The 26597-nt window shown below is 55.9% G+C and overlaps 8 protein-coding genes and 1 non-coding gene across 9 annotated transcripts; 2 read left to right on the top strand and 7 right to left on the bottom strand.

Annotated features, from left to right (window-relative positions):
- Positions 1-97: 97 nt before the first annotated feature.
- Positions 98-5152, top strand: PLICBS_003298 (uncharacterized protein; the record flags this gene model as incomplete). The annotated part of the gene is made up of 13 exons (XM_018323036.2): positions 98-280; positions 333-852; positions 927-1433; positions 1488-1721; positions 1787-2541; positions 2601-2763; positions 2817-3167; positions 3228-3342; positions 3404-3526; positions 3587-3651; positions 3701-4322; positions 4374-4457; positions 4507-5152. 13 exons carry the CDS (start codon positions 98-100, stop codon positions 5150-5152), a joined length of 4368 nt encoding a protein of 1455 aa, XP_018178266.2.
- Positions 5153-5447: 295 nt separating this feature from the next.
- PLICBS_003297 (uncharacterized protein) lies at positions 5448-6313 on the bottom strand (the record flags this gene model as incomplete). Its single annotated transcript, XM_018323035.2, has 3 exons — positions 5448-5547; positions 5609-5690; positions 5749-6313. 3 exons carry the CDS (start codon positions 6311-6313, stop codon positions 5448-5450), a joined length of 747 nt encoding a protein of 248 aa, XP_018178265.1.
- Positions 6314-7178: 865 nt separating this feature from the next.
- On the bottom strand, positions 7179-8028 carry PLICBS_003296 (uncharacterized protein; the record flags this gene model as incomplete). The annotated part of the gene is made up of 2 exons (XM_065600193.1): positions 7179-7800; positions 7868-8028. 2 exons carry the CDS (start codon positions 8026-8028, stop codon positions 7179-7181), a joined length of 783 nt encoding a protein of 260 aa, XP_065456265.1.
- A 665-nt stretch (positions 8029-8693) lies between these two features.
- PLICBS_003295 (uncharacterized protein) lies at positions 8694-10543 on the bottom strand (the record flags this gene model as incomplete). Its single annotated transcript, XM_065600192.1, has 7 exons — positions 8694-8761; positions 8815-8848; positions 8923-9120; positions 9195-9502; positions 9572-9607; positions 9667-10290; positions 10348-10543. The coding sequence occupies 7 exons, from the start codon at positions 10541-10543 to the stop codon at positions 8694-8696; spliced, it is 1464 nt and encodes a 487-aa protein (XP_065456264.1).
- A 4516-nt stretch (positions 10544-15059) lies between these two features.
- On the top strand, positions 15060-15628 carry PLICBS_003294 (uncharacterized protein; the record flags this gene model as incomplete). Its single annotated transcript, XM_018323032.2, has 4 exons — positions 15060-15161; positions 15217-15311; positions 15376-15444; positions 15499-15628. The coding sequence occupies 4 exons, from the start codon at positions 15060-15062 to the stop codon at positions 15626-15628; spliced, it is 396 nt and encodes a 131-aa protein (XP_018178262.1).
- A 140-nt stretch (positions 15629-15768) lies between these two features.
- Positions 15769-16480, bottom strand: PLICBS_003293 (methylglyoxal reductase (NADPH-dependent) gre2; the record flags this gene model as incomplete). The annotated part of the gene is made up of 4 exons (XM_065600191.1): positions 15769-16049; positions 16100-16148; positions 16220-16279; positions 16337-16480. 4 exons carry the CDS (start codon positions 16478-16480, stop codon positions 15769-15771), a joined length of 534 nt encoding a protein of 177 aa, XP_065456263.1.
- A 1414-nt stretch (positions 16481-17894) lies between these two features.
- Positions 17895-19203, bottom strand: PLICBS_003292 (uncharacterized protein; the record flags this gene model as incomplete). Its single annotated transcript, XM_018323030.2, has 7 exons — positions 17895-18007; positions 18082-18274; positions 18345-18503; positions 18561-18744; positions 18799-18911; positions 18960-19119; positions 19175-19203. 7 exons carry the CDS (start codon positions 19201-19203, stop codon positions 17895-17897), a joined length of 951 nt encoding a protein of 316 aa, XP_018178260.2.
- Positions 19204-21019: 1816 nt separating this feature from the next.
- Positions 21020-21139, bottom strand: PLICBS_r0008. Its single transcript, XR_010602339.1, has one exon. It is a non-coding gene; the product is annotated as a 5S ribosomal RNA (ribosomal RNA).
- Positions 21140-24957: 3818 nt separating this feature from the next.
- On the bottom strand, positions 24958-26587 carry PLICBS_003291 (uncharacterized protein; the record flags this gene model as incomplete). The annotated part of the gene is made up of 2 exons (XM_018323028.2): positions 24958-26340; positions 26396-26587. The coding sequence occupies 2 exons, from the start codon at positions 26585-26587 to the stop codon at positions 24958-24960; spliced, it is 1575 nt and encodes a 524-aa protein (XP_018178258.2).
- Between the last annotated feature and the right edge of the window lie 10 nt (positions 26588-26597).

The raw sequence follows: 26597 nt of genomic DNA, 5'->3' as shown, positions 1-26597 counted from the left end.
CAGCAACTCATTCATCTATCTACTGAGGGCCAAACACAGCATTAAAGATCGCCAGCTAAAGAGCGAAAGCCAGCATAGAGTCGCATAAATTCTGGCCATGAGCGACGACAAATTTGGCCCGCAGCTCCCAGGCATATTCGACTTTACTATCCTCTTTGAGCAAAGCATCTTCTCCCTCCTCCCGACATGTCTCTTCATAGCACTGGCCCCGCTGAGGGCGTATGCTCTCCTACGACGACAGACAGTCGTTCCGACAGGAAAACATCTGTGGCTGAAAGCTGTAAGTCGCTCATTCACACAATGTGGCCTGTTCTGTTTCTCAAGGAAAGCAGCTCGCCATCACAATCTACACCGCCCTTCAAATAGCGCTCCTAGCACTGTGGTGCCTCCCATCAACCCCCAAAACGAAAACGTCAATACCCGCAGCCATTCTGAGCATCTTCGAGGGAGCCACTATCTTCGTCATTTCTTACAATGAGCACCGAAAGTCCATCAAGCCAGCCGCGCTTCTCGATGGATACCTTCTCCTATCCCTGATCCTCTCCGTCGCGCCCGCGAGGTCGTATCTCCTGCGGAGCGACATTCCTCGCGCCATTGCCGGCGTGTATATAACAGCGCTTGTCGCGAAAGCGTCGCTTCTCGTTCTCGAAGAACTTTCGAAGAAGGATGTCATTGAGGGTGCTGCGCCCGAGACGGTTGCCGGGGTCGTGAGCCGGGGGGTGTTTTGGTGGCTTAACAAGCTTCTGGTAGCAGGCGCGAGGAATGTCCTCGGAGTCGACGATATCGAGGCCATCGAGCCGAAATTCGACTCCCGCCAATTGCTCAACAGGCTAGAGCGAGCATGGGAAAACGGTATGACCCCAACGCACCCCATGTCCATGTCTTTGACGCTCTGTGCCAATACTTGATGCGCTGACGGTCTCAAGACGCGAAACAAGGGAAATGGGCGTTGATGAAGACGACATTTCTGGCTTACAAGTGGCAGTTTGCAGCTGGAATTCTGCCGCGCCTCTGCTTCGCGGCATTTACTTTCGCGCAACCATTCCTCATCAATAGTGTCGTCAAGTACGTCGGCGACCCCCCGGGCGAGCACCACAAAGACGTGGCGGCCAGCCTCATCGGCGCGACGGTCCTCGTGTACGTGGGCATGGCCGTGTCCAACGCCTTGTACCATCACTTGACGTATCAACTCTTGACCATGTACCGTGGCGGACTGGCATCGCTAGTGTACAAGAAGACCATCGCGTTGAGGACCACTTCGATCAAGGAGTCCGCGCCAGTCACCTTGATGAGTACCGATATTGAGAACATTGTCAATTCGGGAGACGCTATCCACGATATCTGGGCGAGCTTCATTGAGATTCCCGTGGCGATATACCTACTGAGTCGACATGTTGGGGTTGTGAGCCTTTTTATTCTCGTGCCTGGGTTCAGTATGTCCCGTGACACACTAAAGCTTCAGGGCGACATGGCTAATCATAGTACAGTCACCTCGGGAGCGGGTGCTCTGATATCACCAGCGATGGGACCTGCTCGCGTGGTGTGGAACAAAGCCATCCAGGAGCGCATTGGTTCAGTGTCCAACATGTTGAGTCAGATCAAAGGCGTGAAGATGATGGGCCTGACGGACTTCTTCCACGAGAAGCTCCGGAGGTCAAGGATACATGAGCTCAAATTATCCGTCAGGTTCCGATGGATAATTGTGCAGCTCAATGCGCTGGGTAATGATCACCGTGCCCTCAAACACATTGGAAGTCATCTGGACGCTGACAAGATACCTGTACAGCGATGGCTAGCGAGGACCTTACACCCGTCATCATCATTCTCGCCGCCATATTCTGGACCAAGTCCGACAGCGGACTCTCTGTCGCGGAAGCGTTCACCTCCATATCGATCATCTCGATCGCTGCTCAGCCACTGACCAACATCCTCATTTCCATCGTGCAGCTTTTCGGCGCCATAGGATGCTTCACCCGCCTGCAGGAATTCCTGCTGCTCGAGGAGCGCGAGGAGCAACGCGAGATGGCCGTCTCGCGGTTCCCGTCTCCTCCATCGACGGCGGGACAGGCGACGCTCCGCGCTGAGGACGGCAAGGACATTGACAGCGTGGAGAAAGCCAACGACAGCGATGCCATCGTCGCGGTGTCGATAGAAGAAGCGAGCTTTGTCGTCGGCGAGGATGTGGAAGTGTTGCACGACATTAGCATCGACTTCGAAGCGGGCGCAATCTCCATGGTCGTCGGTCGCGTCGGTTGCGGCAAGTCGTCCTTGTTGCGCGCGATCGCGGGCGAGCTGGCCATGAAGTCAGGGCGAATCGTGTCTTCATTCAGCTCCATGGCCTACTGCGACCAGACACCGTGGCTCGAGAACAGGAGCATCCGAGACAACATCCTCGGCCAGTCGCCACTGGATGAGAAGTGGCTTGCTACGGTCCTGGAGGCGTGCGCGCTGGATGAAGACGTCAGGATGTTTCCACTGGGAGACTTGACTCTGGTTGGATCGGGGGGCGTTTCGCTAAGCGGCGGACAGAAGCAGCGTGTTGTAAGTTGAACACTCTCACGCATCCATCGCTTGGGCGGAAATATATTGACTTGTATCAGGCGCTTGCTCGGGCTGTGTATTCGCGCAAGAATCTCTTGCTGCTCGACGATGTTTTTAGCGGCCTCGATAACACGACGTCGAGAGCTGTATTCCAACGCCTGATGGGTCCAAGTGGCCTCCTTCGACAGAGCCGCGCCACTGTCATCCTAGCTACCAACCACGGTAAGCATTTAAACAAACTACACTGCATACCTTTCTTTACTGATGGAATATAGTGCACTTTCTTGCCGCAGCGGACTTCATCACGCTGCTGCACGAGGGCAAGGTCCTCCGAAGCCAGGTCTCCTACGACTCGGTCGACCCTTCAGAATGGGGCGTCCTCGACTCCGACTCCGACAGCTATGACTCCGAGACAGAAGATCGCCAAGTCGACGACGAGAAAGAACAGCTCAAGGCGCAGCTGTCCCAAAAAGACGCGCTGCCGGAGCCAAAGACAGAGGCCGACCTGAGCCGTCAGACAGGAGACATGGAGTGCTACAAGATCTACTTCAAGTCTCTTGGACCCAGTGTGCTGGCAGTCTTCTTCGCGGCGGGAATCACGCATGTCGCCATGCAAAAGATGCCGCGTACGTGTTCCCATCGAAATCCCCATATTGCATGAGCAAGCACATCTAACAGCGGAGCAGAGATCTGGCTGCGGTTGTGGACAGAGAAAGGAACAGGCGCCAAAGACTACGGGTACATGGGCGGATACATTGCTTTTGCCCTCATTTCGACGATATCTGGTGCCTTTTGCCTAGCGTACGTTTTCATGTCGCGCACGCCGTCCGTTGCAATAGTGGTGCTAACTACCTGAGAATAGCTATTTTGTGGTGATTGGAGTTCCCAAGTCTGGTAATAGGCTGCACGAGATGCTGCTCACCGCCGTCACGAGGGCCCCCTTTTACTTCTTCACCAGCACCGACAATGGAATCACGCTGAACCGGTAGGTGCTCTCCTTGAACCCTTGCAGAGATGGAACTGGCGTTGACACTGGACGGCGCAGATTCAGCCAGGACATGAACCTGGTTGACCAAAACCTCCCGCTGAGCTTCTTCAACGTATCCATATGTAAGCTGCCCGCCGAAAAAGGTAATTACAGCAGCGCTGATATCCACAGTGTCGCTGCGTGCCCTGGCCGAAACCGCGCTCGTCGCGTCAGGAGCGAGCTACGTCGGCCTGGCCATCATCCCCGGCGCGCTCGCGCTCTACCTGGTGCAGAAATACTACCTCCGCACGTCCAGACAGATGCGGTTCCTAGACCTGGAAATGAAAACGCCGCTGTACACGCAATTCACCGAGACGCTCGCGGGCCTCAGCACGATCCGCGCCTTCGGCTGGTCCGAGGCGTTCCTGCGCGACAACCACGCGCGGCTCGACGTCTCGCAGAAGCCCTTCTACACCATGTTTGCGATCCAGCGCTGGCTGCAGGTCGTGCTGGACCTGTTTGTCGCGGGCATGGCGCTCGTGCTCGTGACGGTGGCGCTGCATGTGCCGGGGGACGCGGCGAGCAAGGGGTCCATCGGGTTGGCCATGGTGAACTTGATCGGGTTCAATCAGACTCTGACGCTGGTGATTGACCAGTGGACGAGGCTGGAGACGTCGTTGGGGGCTATTGCGCGGCTTAAGTGGTTTGTGCGAAACGTCAAGCCCGAGGATAGAGAGGGAGAGTGTGAAGAGGTCCCGCCGGAATGGCCGGCGAGGGGGGCGATTGAGCTCACGAACGTGGTCGCTTCATACAGGTGAGTTGGACCTCGACATACCTAGAAATCAGCGGGATCTGACATGCGCAGTGATGGCATGGAAAGCGTCCTAAAGGGAGTGTCGGTGAGCATCAAGCCCGGCCAAAGGGTTGGCGTTTGCGGCCGGTCTGGAAGGTATGTGCCCTCGAGCAAACCCGACGTATCAAGCAGCTAACCGGCGCAGCGGCAAGTCGTCTCTTGTCCTGACCCTCGCACGCCTCCTGGAACTGCAACACGGAGACATAACAATCGACGGGCTCTCTCTGTCCAGGATCCCCCGCCAAACCATCCGCTCACGACTTACAGCCCTCCCTCAGGACGCGATGCACCTGTCTGGCACGGTGCGGCACAACCTGGACCCCAAGGGCATGTTCTCCTCATCCACTACGACCGACATCGAGCCCAAGACGACGCTCTCCCCTTCCGGCGACGACGCGCTCATCGCTGCACTCTCCAAGACGGCCATCTGGCCCGCCATCGAAGCCCGCGGCGGCCTCGACGCCTCCCTCTCCGACCTAGGCTTCTCGGCGGGCCAGCTGCAGCTATTCTGCCTGGCGCGAGCGCTGCTCTCCACGTCGTCCATTGTGCTCCTCGACGAGGCTACCAGCAGTGTCGACCGCCGTACTGACGACGAGGTTCGCCGCGCCATCCGTGACGATTGGGCGGGGAGAACGGTCGTCGAGGTGGCGCATAGGCTGGAGCTGGTGCGCGATTGCGACGTTGTCGTGGTCATGGCCGAGGGCAGAGTGCAGGAATCTGGACCGCCGGATGAGTTGCTCGCGCGGCCGACGTCGGCGTTTCGCGCGCTATGGGAGAGCCAGGGGCTTTGAGGCAGAAATAATAAATAATAGACGTGATTCATCAAGATGTGGTCGAGGCGTCGACCCAATCACCCGCGTACTGGCGATGTGCAATGCATCTTTGTCGTAAAAGATGTTAAAAACTCGTAAGCACCTGGGGTATATCATACAGATCATCACCAAAGCCGCCGATTCTCATAATCACCGCGCCGCCCTGAACCTCTGTTTCATAGACACATTTCATCCCGCGTCTATACGGGCGCCCCGTTGGCACCGCAGTCCTGGTTTGTCAACAATTGATGCTCTGACCTGCCGGGAGACTGGCCTAGTCAGACTTGGCATGCCCAGAGGCGGCCTCGAGGCCATCGATGATATTTGCGCCCAGGGACCAGATCATGTACGTCGAGCCGATGAGCCATGCGCCGCTGGTGCGGTAAGTCAGCTACGTGCCGGTAAGCACGACAAGGGGTGGAGGGTGGCGCGTACTTGGGAATAATCCAGAGGGGGATGAGGTCGATGATGGTGTTGTGGCCGATGTTGTCGAAGCCGCTGTAATACTCGTTCATCCCTGCGGCGAGAGTCAGCACACTCGTCTCGTCCGAGTACATGCGAAAGATTGTCCCTACAATAGAGCACCGTCTTGCTTAAGGTCATAACGGCGGCGCTGAAGCCAACAAGGACCGCGACGGCGGCGTCGCGACCCTCGAGGCGCCCCTCGGTGTTGCGCCGGCGGGCGGCCAACCAAGCGGCGATGTAGGCGAGATACATGGCCGTCTCGATGGCGTTGAGGAAGCCCTGAGCGGCGGTGAAGCCGTTGCGGGCATTGAAGGCCTTCCAGCCGTAGACGTGGTCGACCTCGCCGTACAGCTTGTAGGGGACCCAGAGCGGCCAGTGCAGCCAGCCGCCCTCCATGGTGTGCGGACGGCCGAGGACGTAGATGGTGTCCCAGACGACGAGGGGCAGCGACACGGCCATCCACAGGAGGGTGAAGGCGGTGGGCGTGTGCGCCCAGCGACCGGCGGCGGCGGCCTTTGCGGACGTGGTGTCGCTGCGGCGGGCAACGGCCGTGGACGATGAGGGCGTGCTGCGCTTGGCGGCGGCGCGCGTCGCCTTGGTGGGCGAGGCGGTGGGTGAGGCGCCGTCGGGCCCGGCGCTGTCGGCGCGCGACGACGAGGAGCGCGTGCTGACCATGGTGGGCGTTTGAGGGGGGGAGGGCGGACGCGAATTGAGGGCCGCAGGCGGCGACGTGGTGTGAGAGGCGGTGGTGAGGTAGGTAGTGGTGGTGGTGTAGGTCGCGATGGAGGGGGGCGCTGTCGCGGCGGGCGGGCGTTGTTTACATTGGCGTCTGGAGGTGGCACGATCAACTAAATTCATCAGCGGCCTTCAGGTACCCCGCCGGGCCAACTCGCATCCCGCCGTCTGGTCTCGGGGGACCCGGCGGCCATTTGGTTGGCGCCGCCCACCTATCCATCCCGATGCGACGCTGCGTTTAATTTAATGAGGAGCGGCCGATGGTGCAAACGTACGTAGAAGCTGAGAGCGAACTAAGTTAGTTGGTCACCAATTCAGCTGCATCTTGCCGGCGCGACTCATTGATTCGACCTGCCCTTTCGCCTTCGCTGATTCTCCATGTGCTGAGCGGCGAGGCGACGGACCCCTGATCGGACAGGGAGATTGGCACCATGCAGCCCACGCCGCCGCCGTCGCCGTGGTGGATGCGACTGGCAGCGCTGGCGGCTCGGGTCGTGGGTCTTCCGCCTCGAGGATTTGCGGGGGAGATGTCACTGTCGTCAGAGCCAGGATTTCCAGAACGGGGTAGATTGGCTGGCGGGTCATTGGACGGGTTTCTTTTCTTTCTGGATGGAGGAGAGCTGGCGCGGGAAGCGCTGACGAGTTTCGGCCAGTTCCCCGCTGATGATACGCGGCTGTAACGCGCAGCTGCAACAGTATTACCCGCGGCCGTACATTTTACGTGCCTAAATGACTGCTACGCGTGATCTTGCTATACATACTTCGTAGCTCCAGTTGATCGAATCGTACAGTTCATCGTCTTCTCTCACTGACTAAACGTCTCGCCTCCGTTGGCCAGATACTCAACCTCCTCCTTGGTCGCCTCCCGCCCCATGGCCTTGTTCCGGTGCGGATACCGCCCAAACTTCTTGATGATGTCGTAGTGCTTCCTCTCAAACTCGAGGTTCAGGCCCGCAAGCTTCGTCGCCGTCTCCACGTCCGCCTGCACCACCTCCCGCGCCCGGGCCTCGTACTCGTCTCCCGTGGCACCGGCACCGGCACCGGCACCATCAGTCAGCGACTTGACGTCGGCCAGCATCTTCTCGTACTCGGCCACGGCCTTGTCGTGCGTCGCCACGTCCTCCGAGTGCATCAGCGGCATGTAGAACCAGTTGCGGTACGCGAACCGCCAGCGGATCTCCGGCTCGCCGTCCGGCACGCCCGCCGCCATGGCCTCGAGCGCCACGTCCCGCGCCAGGGGGTCGAACTCGGTGAAGACGACGCGCGCCGCGTCCCCGCGGTAGCAGTTGCGCGGGATCTGGTCCAGCAGGATGATGAGCGACATCCAGTCGCAGGGGTCCGTCAGCGGGCCTACGGCGGATAGGATCTCGGAGCCGGCGGTGACGCCCGAGTTGCGGATCGCCTCGAGCGTGGGCGCGAATCGCTTACTACAGACAAACATGGTGAGCCGTTACTCTCATTCTGCCAACATAGAGGCGGGCCCGGGGAACGTACGTGCACGCCTCGTCGAGCGCGGCACCGCCAAAGAACCAGCGCTTGTTGTCCTCAAACGAAGGCATGATGAGCGCCTTGGGGTTCGTGAGGTGCTCGAACCAAAAGTCGCGCACCTCACGCAGCAGCGCCGGCGTGACGGCGTCCTTGACGGCGGCCGACATGTTGGCGTGAGAGCTCAAGGCCTGTCCGAGGGGAGCCGTCGATGCAAAGCCTCTGTAGGGTCCCGCGATGGCGCACGTCGTCCTGGGTGCTCGCAGCGGTTGTTGCGGTCGCGCGTCACAGCGGCTGAAGCTGACCAGCGTGGGACGTGACGCCTGTGCAGACGCAAACGCGCGGGAGGCTGGCACGCTGCTCAGTACGGTGCTCAGGAGCGCGACGATGAGGAGGATGGTGGACAAACGTTGAGTGCGGCGGAGCGGGCGCAGAGATGGGATGCGGATTCGTGCCGCTGCGGTCATGGACATGGAGCCAGCTGGCAGTGGCGCTCGCTGGGTCAGGAGGCTTGAGGAGGCTGGGATACTGCGTCGCAAGGATCGGTGATGCAATGGAGCTCCCTCGTCAATTGGGGATGTTGAAGATGATACAGCATTACGTAGGTCGGTCGGAAAGTTCGGGGCCGGTTCCCGCTCCAGCGACGGCCCGCAGCGGCGGATTTTGTGGTTTAGCTCCCTCCTTCCAGCGATCGCGATGCCCAAACTCCGCCCTTGCACAACACCAAGCCTCGGCCGCCCGACTTCTACATACTGCGCGCAACCAGCAGGACCAGCGCAGCCTTGCACTGCGATGGGGACCCCATGTGCGCGTCAACGGCCCTGGGCTGTCGCAGTTATTGCACGGCCGCCGTCTTCGGTCTCGCCGCCTCAATCTCAATCTGCGTGTGCTCGGCGTTGAAGACTGCGTCCCGTCAGTATCCGTCCTGGGAAGTACAGCTGCAACGGCCAACTTACCCAGCTCCATCTCCTCGAGCGAGCGTCCTTTGGTCTGCAGTGCCAGGTCAGCGGTCGTCTTCTCACCAGTCGAGCAGCTTGGCCGCTTCGCACGCCACACGAACGCACCTCCTTGATAAAGAACCACGTGTAAAGCACCAGCGCCCAGTTGAAGATGGCAAACATGAGGAACACCCTCCACCCCAGGTTCGTCACCGCGTGCGGCGTAATCTGCGAAAACGTAAAGTTGAACAGCCACTGCGTCGCCGCGCCAATGGCCACGCCGCCCTCGCGGATCCGCGTCGGGAAGATTTCGCCAATGTACAGCTTCGCGCGCGCCCCAGTGTCAGCGATAACTATTCTCCCGTCCAGCTGAGCGGCGGAGACGATGCGCGACTCACCCACGGTACCGGGCCCCACGAGATGTTGTACGTCATGGCCTCGAGGTAGATCATGGTCAGGGACGCAATCGCCGGCGGCGTCAGTCCCGCCTTGGGATTCGGCGGGTGGAACTTGGTGATGAGCCCGACGGTGAGCATGTACACGCCCATGAGGAACGACCCGACGAGCAGGGAGCCCTTGCGTCCGATGCGCTCGACTAGGAAGAGCACGAAGAACAGACACGACACCACCTTGCAGACGCCGAAGAAGCCGCTGAGGAGCATCGCGTCGTTGCCGGCGCCGACGGCCGAGAAGATTTGCGGCGAGACTGTAACAAGATGTCGTCAGTATGCTGCATCTCTCACTCTCTAACGATACAGTTGTCCGGTGAACGTACAGTATGCGAGGCTCGTGTTGCCGGTGAGTTGAGCGCCTGCTTGCCATTAGTCGATGCCCCGTTCCCTTACGCATAGACATGGTCTGGGGCCATACCAATCTGTATCGTAACGGCGATGAACAGGCGGTACCGATTTGAAGGCAAAAAGTACTCCTTCCACGTCACACCCGCCGTCGCCCGCTCCTCCTCTTCGATGCCCGCCAGGATATCCGCAAACTCCTCCTCCACCTCGGCAGTCTCCTCGCCGCCGCGCACCCACACCAACGAGGCCATGGCTTCCTCCAGCCTGCCCCTCTTCGCCAGCCAGCGGGTGCTCTCCCGCGTCACGAGCATCCCCAGTCCGAGGATCCCACCAGGCACTAGCTGGAGGCCGACGGGGATCCGCCACTGCCTGCTCGTAGGTGCGACGTGCGCCGACACCCCGTAGTCGACAAAGTAGCTCACCATTACACCGAGCGTGAAGGCCAGTTGAAACCCGCTGCCCAGCCGACCGCGGAGGTGCTTGGGCGCCATCTCGGCCGTGTACATGGGGATGATGACGGTCGCGATGCCGACTCCTAGGCCGGAGATGACGCGGCCCGCATACCAAGTTGCGAGCCCCTGCGTGTAGAACAACTGCATGATGGCACCGATGTTGAAGACGAACGAAGACAGGACGATGGCCCATCGGCGGCCGAACCGGGCCGTGAACGGCCACACGAACAGACAGCTGAAGAACGCTGGATGACGGTTAACAGTCCAATACATGCCGGACGAGGAGTCGCAACTAGACTTACCTCCTGCCTGCAGCAGGCTCGCCGACAGGGAGCTGACATTGTCCTTTTGCCCCGCGGTGAACCCAAAGTCTTTCTGGAAAGACTTGAGGGTCAGGATCCCACCCACGATGCCCGTGTCGTACGCGAAGAGAAAGGACCCGACGCAGCTGAGCGCGACAAGGTACGAGGACCTAAAAGTTCCGAGATGCTTGCCCATGATGCCCGCTCGCTCGTCGTCACACTCATCCGAGTATCACAACGCAAAGACATTCTTCGAGACACGACATCGGGCCGCGCGAGCTCATTGACTATATAGCGCCCGAAGGCGCACCGCCATGAGGGGAAGCTCTGCCCGTTGACCTCGTGCAGTCGCGCATTTTCCTGTTAGTCTCAGAACTAGCCCATTGACGTGATGCAGGGGGACGGTGTTGCACAAGCACCCACCGAGGTCCCGACGTCAAGTCAGGTCGAGGAGTCGCGCTCCCACCCCAAGTCTCACCGTGGTCTAGCACCGCGCGTCGTGATTGGGGCGCCTGTAAGCATCGAGTCTGACGGCGCTGGAGGGTGGTGGTGCAGCCTCATCGTCACTGAATATGCGATCAGAGGCCCTGATCGGCGGCTTTTGTCTGCTAATGGAGGGGTGGACGAGAAGCAGTGTGGTACAATCTGTATCCCGCAGAATACTTTGCAAGATCCGAACTCGACCCTCGAACTGAGACTATTACTCCATGTCCAGCGAAGGGCATTTCACGAAAGCGTGCTGCTGGTCGGCTTTTCTTGAAGAGCTCCCCGCGACAGCGCGCGTGGCCAAGCAAACCCAAACCCAACTGCAAGCGCAGCGTGACTTCTAAGTTAGTACATGCATCTCGCTGATTTGCAGCAGTATTACATGAGATACGCTGATGCTATCGCATCTGCCTGTGCACGTGTTCTGCCTGTACCGCACTGCACGCAAGAAGACGACGATGCGGCCCGAGTTTGTCCAGTCCGGATGGTGCGGCAACATGTCCTTGCCCATCCAGCATTTCCATGTCGTGCTACCAGTTGTCAGCCGCCACAAGCGCCATGGAACTGCGCTACGACGCCAGAGGCTTCCGCGTCCTGATGGCCTCATTGAGTAACCCTCCGCTGCCATTTCCCTGCTCGCCATTAGGTCTTCCATGGTCAAGGATCTCGAAGGCGACCAGCCGGCCAGTTGTAAGCCAAGGCGCCGTCTTTATTCCCGAATTAAGTTGAACGCCGAGCGGCCTGGTTCTCTCCAAGAGCCTCGCTCCAAGCTTCGTTGAATTTCCCACGACTGAAAAAAAAAACGCTCAGTTGAGAAGCCTTGGCCCCTGTCCAAGCGACAACACCTGGGTGACACTGTTAAATCCCGGCGAAGAAAAGCGGCGCCGGCCCGTGCCGCTTCTACACCTCCAATATGTACTACTACGATAAGTTCCCGAGTTGTCCTTGGACTTACATTCCCTTTCGCCTAACCGTGTCGTGGCATCGTCACCAGCGTCTTATCATTGGCCGTGATGCCTCACCGGCCTGACAAGGACCCCATCAAATTCGGAACCACAGAGGCCTGGGGCAAACGATTCACGATGGGCAAGAGATTTTACCAAAACGAACGTTTGATGTTTTGTAAACGATCTACATTTAGCGAGACATGTAGCATTACTGCACGTGGTTCAGAGCGCTGCCCATTCTCGACAAGAGAGTTAACAAACCACACCACAGTGAACCATTGTTGCCTAACAATTCCCGTACAGACGCAGACTGCGAAAAGTAACGTCTTTGGAAAACGTGCAAGCAACGTGATCATTCGGCACCCGTGAGTTGGGAGGCTCCACCTCATTTTCGACGTTCTCAAATTCGTTTCGGCAAGACGAGTCGGTGTACAAGATCACCCTTGCCTTTGGATCATCCGTCTTATTCTGCGTCAGGATGACCGAGCCGAAGTCCCTGACTTTGTAGCAGGTTTCGCCACAACCAACGTCGGTAATCGTGCGAAGATATCTCCCTGAGCACGTTCCATCATGGACGTCTACAGTGATCACCTTGCGTTCACCACTAGGCCTGATGATAGTAGGCGTATCTGCGGGGGCGGCCGTGACACCTTCGACGCATTAGCGAACACCGAGACTCGTCTGGTATAGACAGCGCCCGAGGCAGGCCGTGAACAGTTGGCAACTCAGAGAAGTAGAGACATACCAGACCCCAAGAGGGCGACGACTCCGGCAATGGTCACAAGTGGCAACATATTGTGAATGCTTTCGGTATCAAAGTCGAAGTAAATTGTGGAAGATGTTGCACGTCGAATGTAGTTCCTGTAGAAAACAACACGCGGCTGCAGTGGTGGCGGTCTTGGCTTTTGTTGCAAAGTGCTGTATCCGGGTCACAAGGAGCCTTGATTTTCCACATGTTGTTTGGGATCAACGCCCCCTATATATACACATTTGAGCCCGTCTATCGCGGCTGTACGACGCTGTGGGAGATATGCTATAGGGGATGTATGACCCTTAGAGGCAGCGGTCGTGACGGCATTGATGTCACTAATAAAGAGGCTGCGCCAACATCTGCTGCAGACATCTGCTGCAGGCTCTGAGCTTGCAAAACCTCTTATTCTTTCTTGACATGCCACGTAGTCTGCTTCAGATCATGTAAATGCGAGGCCTGGTGGTGAATGATGATGGCTTGGCAATTTGGATTAACGGGAGGTGCATTCGGGCAATATTGAGGGGTTCTGGGTGAGACGGATCACATGAACGCATAATCATGCAGATATCAATGTGCTCATGATGTACACGGCATGCCTGGCAAGCCACTGACTTTGGAAGCTCCCTGAGCATGCCTCCAACTTGGGCCAAAGGAATCCAGTCCGATATTCACTATGATGGTTTGGTGAGCGAGCCATCTCTCCATTTACTCACCCTCAATTGTCCCTCGAACTTACGTCGATGGCTGTTGAGATATGTCGTATACAGGAGTGACTGAAGAACATCGGATGGAGAGTCAAGAAACGGGCCAGCTGCACTGTGGTTGAGCTTATCATCGGTCCGTTATTCGCTGTTCCGCAGGCCGATTCCATTGATGACATCGGGAGCTGTCTCGGGATCCTGCGGGTTAATGATGACTTGGGGGTTACCTCAGACTACTTCCGTGTCTCTACAGAGAGCCAGTCATTTGGGTCGTAGATGGGACCCCTTCTCGACGACCATATCACTCATAGAGGTATTACAAAGTAGTACAATACATCAGGTACAAGTGAATTAGCCTGAGAGCCTAATCAGCTTGGGTGAGAAACTGTGCTTTGGTATCTTTGGCGGGAGTTAGCTACGCAACCTTCTCGTGGGACATACGTAGCCCTGAGATATCACGAAATGAAGCGGTCTGGATACGACATTTCCACAAACTCGTAATCATCACTAATTGCCGATACATATGCAGCCCGAATGATTGCAAATATGAAGCTGTCGGCACTACTTCTTACGTCTGCTATCTGCAACACTCATGCAAAGTCGGTAAGTGGAATATTTACGGCGTCTAGCATACCTGGGAGCACTATTGTTGTGGACCCCGTCGAAGAAATTCTGAAGTTGATATCGGGAGAGGAGACTTTGGCTTCGCTCAGCTTTCCCCTGACCAGGCCCAGGACTGGACCTTCGGGCTGGGCTTGCAAATGACAACGTCAAGTGTTCAGGACTAGCGACGGACGATATCCCTGATGTTCTCAGTGCTCGTAGGGGCAGCTTTTGTACTAACACTCTGTGCCTGGCGACCTCATTCTGCAAGTCTATTGGGTGTGAAATATGCTCTGCAGAAGGGACGCCTATCATCATTGGCGCTTGTCTACGCCGTAATAGGTATGTAGTTTCGCGTCGGCACTGAAGACAGCATCATGTCGGTCGCGCTTAGCATTATTTCACGCCCAGATGACGTACGGGGATAGTTGAGCGACCCATGCATGACCAGTCGCAACGACTGATCTTTGGGATACGCGCATGACTGGAAAGGCGGCGGGTCATGCTGTGAATACTAAACTGACCATGAGCGCCAAAGTCACTACCAGGCCTACAGCAAACGAAAGGTTAAATGCCGTCGGAATCCGTCTTGGCGTAGAGAGTGTCAGGACTCAGGAGAGCGCGTGCTGCATGCGGGTCATTGCGGGCCGAGACATGGGGAAGGCAGGGCGTTCGACAGGCCCCCTGCTCCTGATTCCATACATATGTTCAGAGAACGCCGTGCTGAATCTACGTGCCAGTGTCGTTGATTTGCACACTGAGAATTAAATACTTCGGTGCCATGGCATCGAGAATTGTGAATCGACTGCTCCGCTCAATTGTTGCGGTGTCTGGTGTCTTTTTGCGGGTTGTTGTTCCATGACGCAAAGAAGACAAATGCCCATGAACTGCCGTCGCTTCATCCTCAAGATGATCCTGCGGCACAGTCCAAATCTCATTATAGTCGGCTAGTCGCTGACACTAAGTCTGCGCGCTTAAGAGTGCCGTTTACCGTCAGCGCTAGGTGATGGATGTAATTTGATGGTGTAGGAGCCGTCTTTGACCCTGAATGGGCTCCTAACATGCCTTATTGAGGATTTGTATATAGTCGTCATCCATCTCCCCGATCGCAGAGCTTTGTAGTCTGTAACCCGTCGCTCATTGCTACTGTCGCTCCTTTGACATCAATCTTCAATTCTATCATTCCTTTAAAAAATCTCCGCGAAATTCTTCAAAACCGCTAAAATGAAGTCCTTCCTTGCCCCATTTGTTGTCTTGCTCGGTGCTGTGACGGCTGCCCCTGCGGGTGAATCCCGCGACCTCCAGCCTCGCTCGCACCCAGTGACGGTGAGACAAATGCCTTAACGCGCTAACAGGAACAGTGCTTCTGACTCTCTGATAGTGGACTGGCTACATCGACATTAACTTCGAGAACCCCGTTGGCGCTCCCGTGACCGTCACCGATAACGGACACTGCACTAAGCTTCCGAAGGACCTGTAATTCGCTCCTCCCGCTTTAGAATCATCTCTTTAGACCAGGCATGCTAATATAGGGGAAAAGGTGGCACAACATGCGCTCTATCAGGGTCGAGGCTCCTGCTTATAACTCTGGCTGTGCGCTGTACCATGAGTACGTATTTCACTATCGAGTTGCCGAAAGTGTTTCTAACGGCTTCCCAAACAGCGACGAGCACACTCAGATTGTGCCCCTTCACAACAACGGCGGATCGGACAGACTTCACGATGGATGGTACAACACCTTCCACTCGTACAACGCTCAGGCCGGGTCTATTTGCTGCTGGATCAAGGCCTAGAAAACGCATCGAGTTTCTGAAGCATGGGGAGAGATCCATGAACCGCTTTGCATGTTGCCTTCACAAATACTCGCAGACTCGTTCTGCGCATCTGCTATTAAATACACATATTGGTACCTTCAATTCCGCTCAAAAATGTGTCACTGGTGTAGTTCCCGAAGACTCTCAACCGTGTCAACGATCGTCTCTTCACGCGGCCTGAAGCTCATGCCAAGCTGGTGGACCGCCTTGGATGTGTCCAGCTTGTAGACTGGTGGGAGACGTGCTCCAGGGGTGCCTCTCGGTGTCAAGTTGTGGAATTGGGGAAAGTTCTCTCGGATTATATCGCACACCTGTTGGTAGCTGTATGCAGAATTGGCGATCAAGTACCGCTGTCCAGCTGCTGCTGACTCTTCCAAGGCTCGGACATGGGCTTCGGCAACTAAACTTCAATTTTAATAGACTGGTCGGCCCCGACAAATGGAAACTTACCGTCCTGGACATCAGCAAGTGCCCAGAATGACGTGTCGGGGACCTCCTTCTCGGATCCGTCAATGAGGCGGTAGATGTCACGAGAAGATGTGTTGAGTGAGCTCCAGTCACGTCGCGCACATGGTGGATCACCGGTCCATATACCAGGGGAGGCAACAGGGTAGTTACATCGAAATTCGGCTGATCGAGTATTAGACAACACGAAGTCCTGAAGTCCCCGACGCTTGTTTTGCTTACCCTGTTGTCCTTGACGTAGTTCCAGGCGGCTTGCTCTGCAAATGTCTTTGATGTCAGATATGCAATCACACCGCCACCCGATGCCGCTGTCTCTTTGGTTACTGGGTTCCAGTCTTCTTCGGCGTAAACGTAACCGGGGCGCATGCCTTGGTTTGGATCTATGGCTGACGCAAAAGAAGAGGTGATGACAATTCGAGAAATGCGAGGATTGTGCTTCCGGGCCGCTTCAAGGATGGAAAGCGTGCCCTGGATGGCCGGCTGAAACAGTTGGCCGTCGAAGTCAGTAGCATCAAGAATGAAGGGTGACGCACTATGAATGATCTGGCAGGTCAGCCATTAGACCGGGCCTATTTGGATGGCCTGGAATAACTCACCCCGTCAACGTCTTGAACAGCTTCGCCGAACGCGTTTGGTGCTGTAATGTCCGGCACAATGGATATGCTCACTTGGCCGGGATACTTGGAATGTGTCTGAAGAACCCCTGAGGCCGACTGCTCAGAGCGAACTGTTCCTCGCACATTGTAGCCTTTTCGAAGTAGAGCGTCCACTACATGGGCGGCGATGAATCCCGAAACACCAGTAACCAAAACAGTTTGGACCATGGTCAAATTGCGGACTGTCCGATAATTCCGAACAAGCCACTGAAGCAGAGTGTCAACTCCCTAATTGGGGAATATATGTTTGAGATCAAATACAGAGGCTCTTAGGTATGTTGAACTGACAGGCCGTCGGGTTTAATGGTTTAATAATATGGAGTCGGCAAGGCCTAACTTCTCGTCACCTCCCCCCACCCGTCGGATCTGTCCAACCCAGAAGGAAGGTCGAGAGGCGCCACTGAGCAGTGTGCGACGCTCCAAGATGCCGTACATGCTGTCAAGAGCCGGTTTAGAGCCAACCACTTGAGACAACAGGAAGAAGTACTGAGATGGCTTCATTGTTCATACGCAGCTGAGTTTGGCTATGAGAATAGCTATTTGTGCAAGCCAGGAACGGAAGCAACGCCACAAGCAGCGATAGCAAGCATGACAGCGAAATTACACAGGACTAGTTAGCTTCTCTTATGAAAACATACAAAGAGAAGCTCAGCAACGAGATCGTGCGTCTCAGTTTCGGCTGACGCTGTGCTGCAAAGTTCCATAATGTCCTTCCAGCGTTGTTTCCAGTGATACTGAGGCAGCAGCGAAAATGCTCGCAGGACGTGCATGCAGGGCACAGTCCGCTTATGCTTATGCTAATCTACGTGAACACGTCGCACTTCAACTCCGCATCATGCAATGTCCATACGAGGTGACAGCTGCCTAAGATGTCTTAGTGTCTCAACTCAGGTAGTGCAATATTCTCGCTGGTGTAGCGGTGGCACTGAACGTGGTGCCAACTCCGCACATGTGCAAGCAGCTGCCACTGCCACCCAGGGAGCCCGCGCAAGTCTTGTGTATCCAATCTGCCGTTTTATTGAGCACCTATCTGGCTACCGATCCTTAATGTGTTACTACAACGTGCATCATAGCGGGGAGTTTCTAAGTGTACAGTCGGAGAAGGTCAGCTAATGATGTCGAGCTTAGAACCTCACTGGGAGCTCGACAATGCCGACGTCCTTGTGCAGAGGTGTGCACTGCACGTCTTCGGGGCGCTGAGTAAGTGTCAGGCCTGGCAACTTCTGGAATAGAGTAGCTGTGCGAGGCTGTATGTCAGTGCATGTAACACTAAACCGAGGTCTGTCTGATGAGGGCCATGGGGAAGCATACAAAAGACCGTCGTGAGTTCTGTATTCGCCAGCAGCTCGGCGATGCAGCGATGGTCGCCAAAGCCGTAGCCGAGCGGATCCTTATCGACAGGCCACTTTCGGTTCAGGTCGAAGGTGTCAGGGTCCGCAAAGACATCCTCATCTCGATTGGCGGACTGGTTAGATGCAATGATGCCCTCGCCAGCTTTGATGAGCTGGAAGTCAACGTCAGTACATCTTCTCTCCGATCTGCTTTCCACATTTGCATCTCTTTGGGGCTGTCACCTTTCCACGGAGCTGCACGTCAACTTTAGCTGTGCGCTTCATGGCTAGCGCCGACCCCGTGTGGAATCGAGTGAGCTCCTTGACGAAAGCAGAAGCGAGCGATGGGTCTTTCTTCAGCTGCTCAAGCTGCGATGGATTTTGGAACAGCGTGACAACACCCTGGAAACGCCATCAGAAATGTCGTTTGTTGATGCGCTGGGACAGGGGTTCACTTACAAGAGCGATCATGTTCACCATGGTAGCATTTCCCGCAACGAGGAGCAGGAACGCAATTTGAACGGCGTCAGACTTCTCAATATGGCCGGGCTTCACTTGCTCCGTAACAAGGCTGCTGATGAGGTCATTCTTCGGTTCTCTGGCACGATCATCGACCAAAGCACTGAGGTAGTCCAGCAGCTCTCTGTGGCATGAATGTCAGACAAGTTGACACCGGAGATGGATGCTTGACACTTACTGGCTGGCCGCCGATGCCTCTCGGGCTGTGGCGCTTCCATTTGAACGGATGGCGTTCTTGTGTGTAAGTTTCTCCAGGTCGTGAGGTGGGACTCCAAGGATGTGGTAGATGACCTTGCATGTAATAAGTAACTGGCCTTGCGTGGGGATTTCGTATCATACATATGACGGGACAGGAAGTGCAAATTCTTTGATGAGATCGATAGGGCCACTGTCGCATCCCTTGGCCACGATGGCATCCAGAAGATCATCCACTGTCTTCTGGATGTATGGTCGCAGGTTGTTGACATAAGTCGTGTCGAAGAATTTCTCAACCATGCCCCTGTTGCATACATTGTTCTAGCTGTGCCTGCCTGGAGCGTTTGAAGTAGACGTACCTCTGGTGCATATGGTCTGGAGCGTCCATGTCGACAAAAGTTGCTTTCGCCTTGGCAGCTTCCTTGCCGCCTGCACTGAGCTCGGGGAACCCCGGTCGTGCTCGGACCTGACCAGGCACATTGGTTCAGTCAAACTGAGCGAGCATTTACGTAGCTGAGCACCATACCTTGGACAGGCGGTCATCGGTGGCCACAAAGCAGACATCTTCGTACTTTGTTGCAAGCCACGCCAGGCTCCCGTCGAAAAGTCGAACTTGGGACAGCGGATCGGTCGCCCGAAGGCGAGCGAACTCGGCCGGTGGCTCGAGGCCTGATGCTCGAAGGAAGGGAAACTTGGGGGGCTCGGGAACAGTCATCTTTTCGGCGATACGGTGCAATGCGCCTGCTGCTAGATCGATCAAGGAGGGTTTATCGAGGATGTAGATAATGAAGCGTATCCCCCGTTGCTTGCTAAGTATGGAGGTAATTATACGTTAATCGTAATCAAGCCCATCTTCCTTCTTTTGTACATCAATCGATGAGTGAAATCGGAAGCACCGGGTTCACGCGTTCAGTTTCACATAATATCTTGCCGCGGAAATGCACGTTTCTCGTGTAATAGAGGCAAAATTTATCGTATGATCGCGGCAATTGACTTCAGGCAAAGGTAGGTAGGTGCCTGACGTTGTGACATGGACTGGGTGCACGGATGACAACGGTTGCTGTCGCGCTCATTCATTTACCATGGTAGCTTATTTGGCACAAGTGATTCAGTGTAGATGATTTGTGTTCTTTTCTGGTGCTGCATGACTATTTTCCATAACCGAGTCTCGTGCAAATCGCCCAGCGCAGGCCGGCCTCTGTCCTGTGACCATACGGTGGACACACTGGCGTACAGAGTACGTACAGCCGAGTGATGGAGTGATCTTGGAACGATCCTGGTTCCCGACTCTGGCCAACATTACAACGCAACTGTACGGATTGGTCGGAATATTGGATCTGGGCACTGCACGCTGCAAGCATGATGCATGCGCCGCAGCGGGACCACTGCTCCGCTTCGCCGTGGCACCCCTGTGCTGCGGAGTACCCGGCAGGGCACGCATACGGGCCGGGACGAATGGGCAGGGGAGACGGGAATGGATGCGGCGAAGACGGCCGACATGCAAGACGGCGAACAGATCACGCAGAGAGTTGTTCACATGCCCCCAGTATGTGGCATCCGTACGCCGAACATCTCCGGCCCCTCTACCGGAGAAAGCGAGCGGCGTAGTGTCGTCTCCGACGGTCACCGAGAGTCCCATCGTGTACCGGGACACGGAATCAACGCAGCGAGTCTGACTCGGTCTTCACGCGCTCGTGACTGAACTTCCGGTACCAGGTCGCCTAGCATCGAGTCACGATCATCCGTGATCTGCCGACTCGGCCTTGTAATGTAACGGCGGACGGCGAAACCAGGGACATACAGAGACCACGCCCACTTCAAAACGCCTTCCGCTGTGTAGTTTAGCATAATTTTTGACTCGTTTTAGTGCCTTGCGGCAAGACAGCCACAGCGGCTACGTCTTTTCGACCAGCCTAAGCCTACGCCGACGTCGGTCATTGAAGAAACACCACCGCAACGAGGGTCGACTTGAGAATATTCTGCGATGCACTTGAACAAGTCTGACAAATGGTGATTTGATCCCAGCCAGCGGTTCTGGGCCCTTCCCCAACTGGCCGCATAATGGGCCGGGTGTTGGGGGCCAGCCTTTCACTCCAGTAAGACGCCACTTCAGTCGCGACACCAAAAAAGAGTGAGAACATTGCTGCCATCCGGATGAACAATTTATCAATGAACCGCTAAGCAGAGCAAAAAAGATGGCAAAAGACATACAACAGCCGGTGTTCGCTGGTCGTCACCGACCCAACTACTAATCTGCCCCTTACCAGCTTAACTATGGGAGAGCGGACGGGATCCCGTGCTTTCTAGTAGGTATGGTCGTATGTATTTGGTCTCGGCTTACACTAGCATATATCCACAGTGGCTCCGTGCCTCCAGCGCTCCATTCTGGCATCCACCGCTTCTCATGCCTGAGTGCCTCCCATGGCAACTTTGGTTGCCAGCACGTAGTGGTAACATTATAGGGTAACGGAAATGCCCAATGAGACTGAGTGCATTTCATTACATGTACTTCCCTTTCGCCGGTTCGTGGTTCCATGTCTGCATCGAACACACGATCGGAGACTAAACCTCACTGGTACAAGAGGCGGTCTTCTTGAAGGGGAGAAAACTAAAGAATGGCCGAAACTTACGTAAATCGACATAACAGGGCATGGCTCTCCTGAAGACATCCGCCCCCCTGGTCGATTCCAGGGACACGCCGCGGAGGGACTGGAGTGGCCGGAAGTCGGGAAGAAATTTGGGGTCACACGATGTTCGTCCCCTGCCACGCATGACTGGCCGCTGAGGCTTGCATCTCCGGCGGGTAACCTTGAATAGGCTATGCACTGATCACAGTGGAGCCCCCGTCACCGGCACCAACATGCCAGCAGGCCGAATCTCCAACTGCCAGGTTTTGACAGATTGACAATGAGGCTGGCGAATGCACAAATTATGCCACACTCGTGTGGATTGGCCTTTGGCTTGCTTATTCATGGTGTAGACAGCCAACAAATGCTGTTCAACCATGTTGAATCACATCTAGCTTACTCCGTACTTCAAGCCTTGCGGCCTGCTGAGTCCACCATCAGAGACCCATTGAGGTCCACATCATAGACTCATCAACGTCAACTTGCGGCCAAAACGCCTGTCGCAGGTTATTATGCAAGCTTTTAATGAGGACGGTGTGCTTACCGAGGAGTCCAAGTCTATGAAGAAATCCGTCATCTGCCAAGCATCGAATTGTTGGGGATCAAAGTTCATCAGCGATGCCATGCTCTGCAGGCCACCCCCAATGGCAGCAGGGACCGCGCTTCCCTGTACGAAGCCTGGATTCTGAGGATCAATTGTCAATCCTGGTGGCTCTGCGACGTCAACGTCATCGTTCCTCTCTTGAGCGAGGGGCTGACAGAGCGCAGTCTTGCGAAACTCTTCCAAGATGACGGCGTATCGACGACTTGGAGAGTTTGTAGCTGTCGCGTGTGCTAGGTGCGTGTGGCATCGCTCCGCTAGATTCAGAAGGCTCGTTCGCTGCTGTTGTACGGCGCTGTTCGCCCTTCTCTGCTGGATTTCCCATATGTATACCACGACAAGCGCGCAAAAGGTGACATAGTGTGTCCACCAGAAGGCATGGAATATGGGACCTTCTTTGGCCATGCCGTCGACAGTCTCCAGTACTGTCCGCGCCGCAGCGACGCAGCCTCGCACGTGGTTCTCGTGCCGTGAAGGATCGCCTAGAAGAAACAGTCGACTAGCATGCATGACGGCATGAGAGTGAGCAATCTTCATGACTGTTGCCTGGCGGCGATAGCTCATTATTAGCATCCTGGGAGGCACCGAACCCAGATGCGCCGGCAGGCTGGAACGCCATTCATCAACCTCCTGAATGAGGCGGTGGGCGGCGGCGACGCGATCTCCCTCTGGAATGTTTTTGATGCTATAGACCTCTCTGGATATTGAGCCTATAATCGTGCCAATCCTGTCGGCATTAACGTCAGTGTCTGGGCGTGTATTGGGGTCACAGTATCATACTTGGCATGGAAGATCAGAGCATCAATGTGACAGTCGCCCAAATCGTCTAACCCCTGTCCTGGACCGACCGCAGTCATGTCTTCATCATTGATTCGGTCGGGCAAAACCTAGATCAGTTAGTCTTCAGGGCTAGACGATGAATGAAGCAAGAAGACACACCTGGTCAATGTCGTCGTCGTTGTAATGGCGTGGACGTCCAAACACTACGCCGAGATAGTTGTCCAGGATGTAAGCTGACCAAAACAGGCGCAACCCACACTGCGTCTGTATATAGTCTTCCCTGGTCACTTTGCGTTTCTTAGGGTTCGCCCGCCGATGGAGACCGAGGGCGGAGATCAGTTGCAGCGCGCTTCCAAATACGAACCAGGCTCTATTGAACCTTGATGTAGTAAGGAGATACAGCACCTGCACAAGTCGCGCCTGCGCCGACTCCAATCGGGGAGGACCCATCTCGACGTCAACAAGGCGAAGCGAGACACCGAAGAGCTCGTCGCTGAGACTCAGGGCGCGGGTCTCATCTTCTTGAGATGAGATGCCTTTCGACTTTTCATGGTGAGCGGCGGCGATCGCGAGGACCACGAGGACAACGGCGGCTCGTGAGCGGCCGAGACCATGCCAGACTGGCTGGTCTTGACTGACGTTGCGCTCCACGACAGCGAGCCACTCTTCTACCGTTGGCCGATGCAACACCCGATATGTGGCGATGCAGACGTCGAAATACAGCGCCACGAGCCGGCGGCTCTCATCCGGCTCAGGAAGCTGTAGCGGCGCATGCTCCCTCCTCTCCGCTAGCGGTTTGTCAGAGGAGACTGTCCTCGAGTCGCCTTGGATGGAGCCTGCGTTGCGCGCCGAGAGACGCTTCCACGCACGATGAAGAAAGGAAAAGCCGGAAGTTGGGTCGAAGACTTGGCCTTGTATTTCCGACAGACCAAGTTCTGGCGAAGCCCTCGACGGCGCGGCGCTTTCCGGGTCTGGATGGTGCGGGTGCCGCGACAACTCTATGGACACGGCGGGACTCGTGTAACGAGCTGGCGAGATCAGAGCCACTCCATCGTTTCCGGTTGGCGAGCGGACGCTAGTGGACCTCGGCGGAGTTGGAGGTCGTCCTCGAGTGTACTTTGCGCTGTAGAGACAGACTCTTCCTTTCACCATGCATTTCTGGCAGGGCAGGTCGCCGGTACAGCGGGCCTTGCGCGCCTTGCAAAAGTCGCACGCCCGGCTTACTTTGCGGATCTTGCTCTCTTGCTGGTTCTCATCCTCTGGACTAGGACCGGGGAGTTGATCGCGTTCATTGGAGGTGGCCATTGGCGAGGTGCATTTCCGTCTGGAAGAGGTCGGATACGGCCTCTTGCTTGGTGGAGTGTGACTGACGACCAAACCACTGCTCTGCCGTCGTCTATATCCGCGAGTGGCCGATCCGGTGGCCCTCAAACCTTCATTTTCCATGTCGCCGAGGCTTTTGTTGTCCGTTTCACTGCTTGCTGAGCTGCTTTCCGGCGCCAACATTGAACATGGCGGTTCAACTATAGAAGTTGGCGGAAAAGCAGACGAGCTGGGGAAGATGGGAGCGGAAAAGGTGGAGAGGGGAGCGGATAAGTCGGAAAAGAGCTAGCCATTCTTCACCCCGAGCAACACCACATTGGTGAGCCAGCACTGTGGCGCAAAGCCACAGGGAATTGTCGGGTGCAACGCAGATTCAGCCTGGCTGGGAAAACGATGGAGCCTGGGACTGGTTCGCCTTCCGTCCAAAAAAACGTAGAGGGCGCTTTTGAGAACATACGAACATAAAAGTAGGAATGCAGAACAAACAATACTGACCTACAGTACTGTCTACCGTAACGCAGCTTGACCCTGAACGACTGGAAGTGTGGAAGTTGACCTGTGAACATTTGAACGCTGTGTGTCCAACGCCAACTGTAATGCGTCCCTTCACGTCGGTCCCCTGAACGATCGAATTGGAAACAGGCCAGGGATGATGCTTTTGCCAATTTTCATAGCCATTGGAATATTTACAATCTGACCCGTCAAACGGTTCCGCCACACATACTCTCGCTCTAATCGCGACGCACGAAGCCACAGCACCGAAAACATAGCGATATCAGTGTCGCTACCGACCGCCCGGCGCCACACCGGCTCAGAGGGTATACTTGAACAGTGGGCTCCGATCCCCCAGCTTGAGAAGGTCCTCATCGCTGTAACGCGCCCGGATCTCCTCCTCAGACAGCTTGGCCCTGCGTGCGTTGCCAACCTTGTAACTGATCTCCAGGATGCACGCCGCAATCACTCCCGTCGCTCCAAAGGCGAGCGACAGCCCATAACCGGTCCAGTACTCGGGCGCCTCCTTGTCAAGATACATGTAGCTGCCGATTACTCCCCCGATGTTGCCGAAGCAAATGTTGAACGCGACACCGACGGCTCTCCGACTCATGGGCGCGAGGTTGCTGGCCGCCCAGGATGACCCTGCGGGCTGGATGGGGTAGATGCCCATCATGCACAGAATCAGCGCAAAGTATCCGGGACCCTGATGGCTGCCCGTCAAATCGCCCCTGAATGAGATGACAATGGAGTAACCGATTGCGATGAGCGACAGCGGAATGGCGCAGAATGGGAACCGGATACCAAAATAATCGGACAAAAAGGAGCTGAAAAGCGCTGAAAGGGAGGCTGCGACGTAGATCGGGACCGTCATGAGCTGCGCAGCCGTATTCTTGAAGCCCATTGCCTTTGTAATGGATGGCAGAGTAAATTTCATGCCGTAGGAGCAGGCGGAGATGCACAGCAGCATCCACGCCTGCAAGTACAGCCTCCAATTTGTGACCACCATCTTGAAGTCGTGCCAGTTGCTGGTACCTTTCTCGTCGCTGAAGCGACCGCCCTGTTTGATGAAGCCCTGCAGATTGAGGAACCGGATCTCATCCATTTCCAGCCAACGCGTCGACAATGACGGCGAGTCAATGAGCAGGAAGAAGCAGGCGATGCCGAGAAGCACAGTCATGATGCCCTCGAGCAGGAAGATCCAGCGCCAGCCCTCGTAGCCACCGACGCCGTCCATCTGGGCGATTGCCGCTGCCAAGAGTCCCGAGAATGCACCCGACAGTGCACTCGTGCAGTAGAACCATGCAATTCTTGTGGCGAGCTGGCCGGGCATATACCAAAAGGTGCACAGATACACTGCACCAGGGTAGAATCCAGCCTCGAAGACGCCAAGCAGGATCCGCACCACGAGAAGGCCGGCGAAGTTGCGGGTCACGCCGTGCAGCGTCATGATGATCCCCCAAGCTGTGACGAGAGTCCCTAGATACGTCGAGGGTCGGGACACTCGCTTGAGAAGCATGTTGCTGGGAATCTCGAGGAGCACGTAGGGCACGAAGAACAGAGACAGGACGATGTTCCATTGGTTGCCCTTGAGGTTGAGATCCTTGTCGAGCCCTTCAATCTTGGCGTTGCCGATGTTGGCCCTGTCGAGATGCGAAATGAGGTACAGAACGGAAAGCATAGGGACAAGACGCAAATCGACCTGACGAACAATCATTAGCTGGGCGTGAAGTACTCTGGACGTACGTGAAGCTCACCTTGCGGATTACTCGTTTCCGCTTCTCGGCGGAGTAGTTGTTGTAAAAGTCGGCATCCTCGTCGCTCAGACCAAGGACGCGGACATTGTCAATGATATGAACGGCAGATGGCTTTGCCTCTTCGTCCTCGTCGGCCTTGTCCCTGTGGTCGACCAGGACAATGTCTGGCTTGTCGATGTGTGTTTGCGCCATGATCAAAAAC

Source organism: Purpureocillium lilacinum (genome assembly GCF_023168085.1).
Source record: "Purpureocillium lilacinum CBS 284.36 DNA, scaffold_2, whole genome shotgun sequence".
Classification (NCBI taxonomy): Eukaryota; Fungi; Ascomycota; class Sordariomycetes; order Hypocreales; family Ophiocordycipitaceae; genus Purpureocillium; species Purpureocillium lilacinum.
This window is presented reverse-complemented; position numbering and strand designations above follow the sequence as displayed.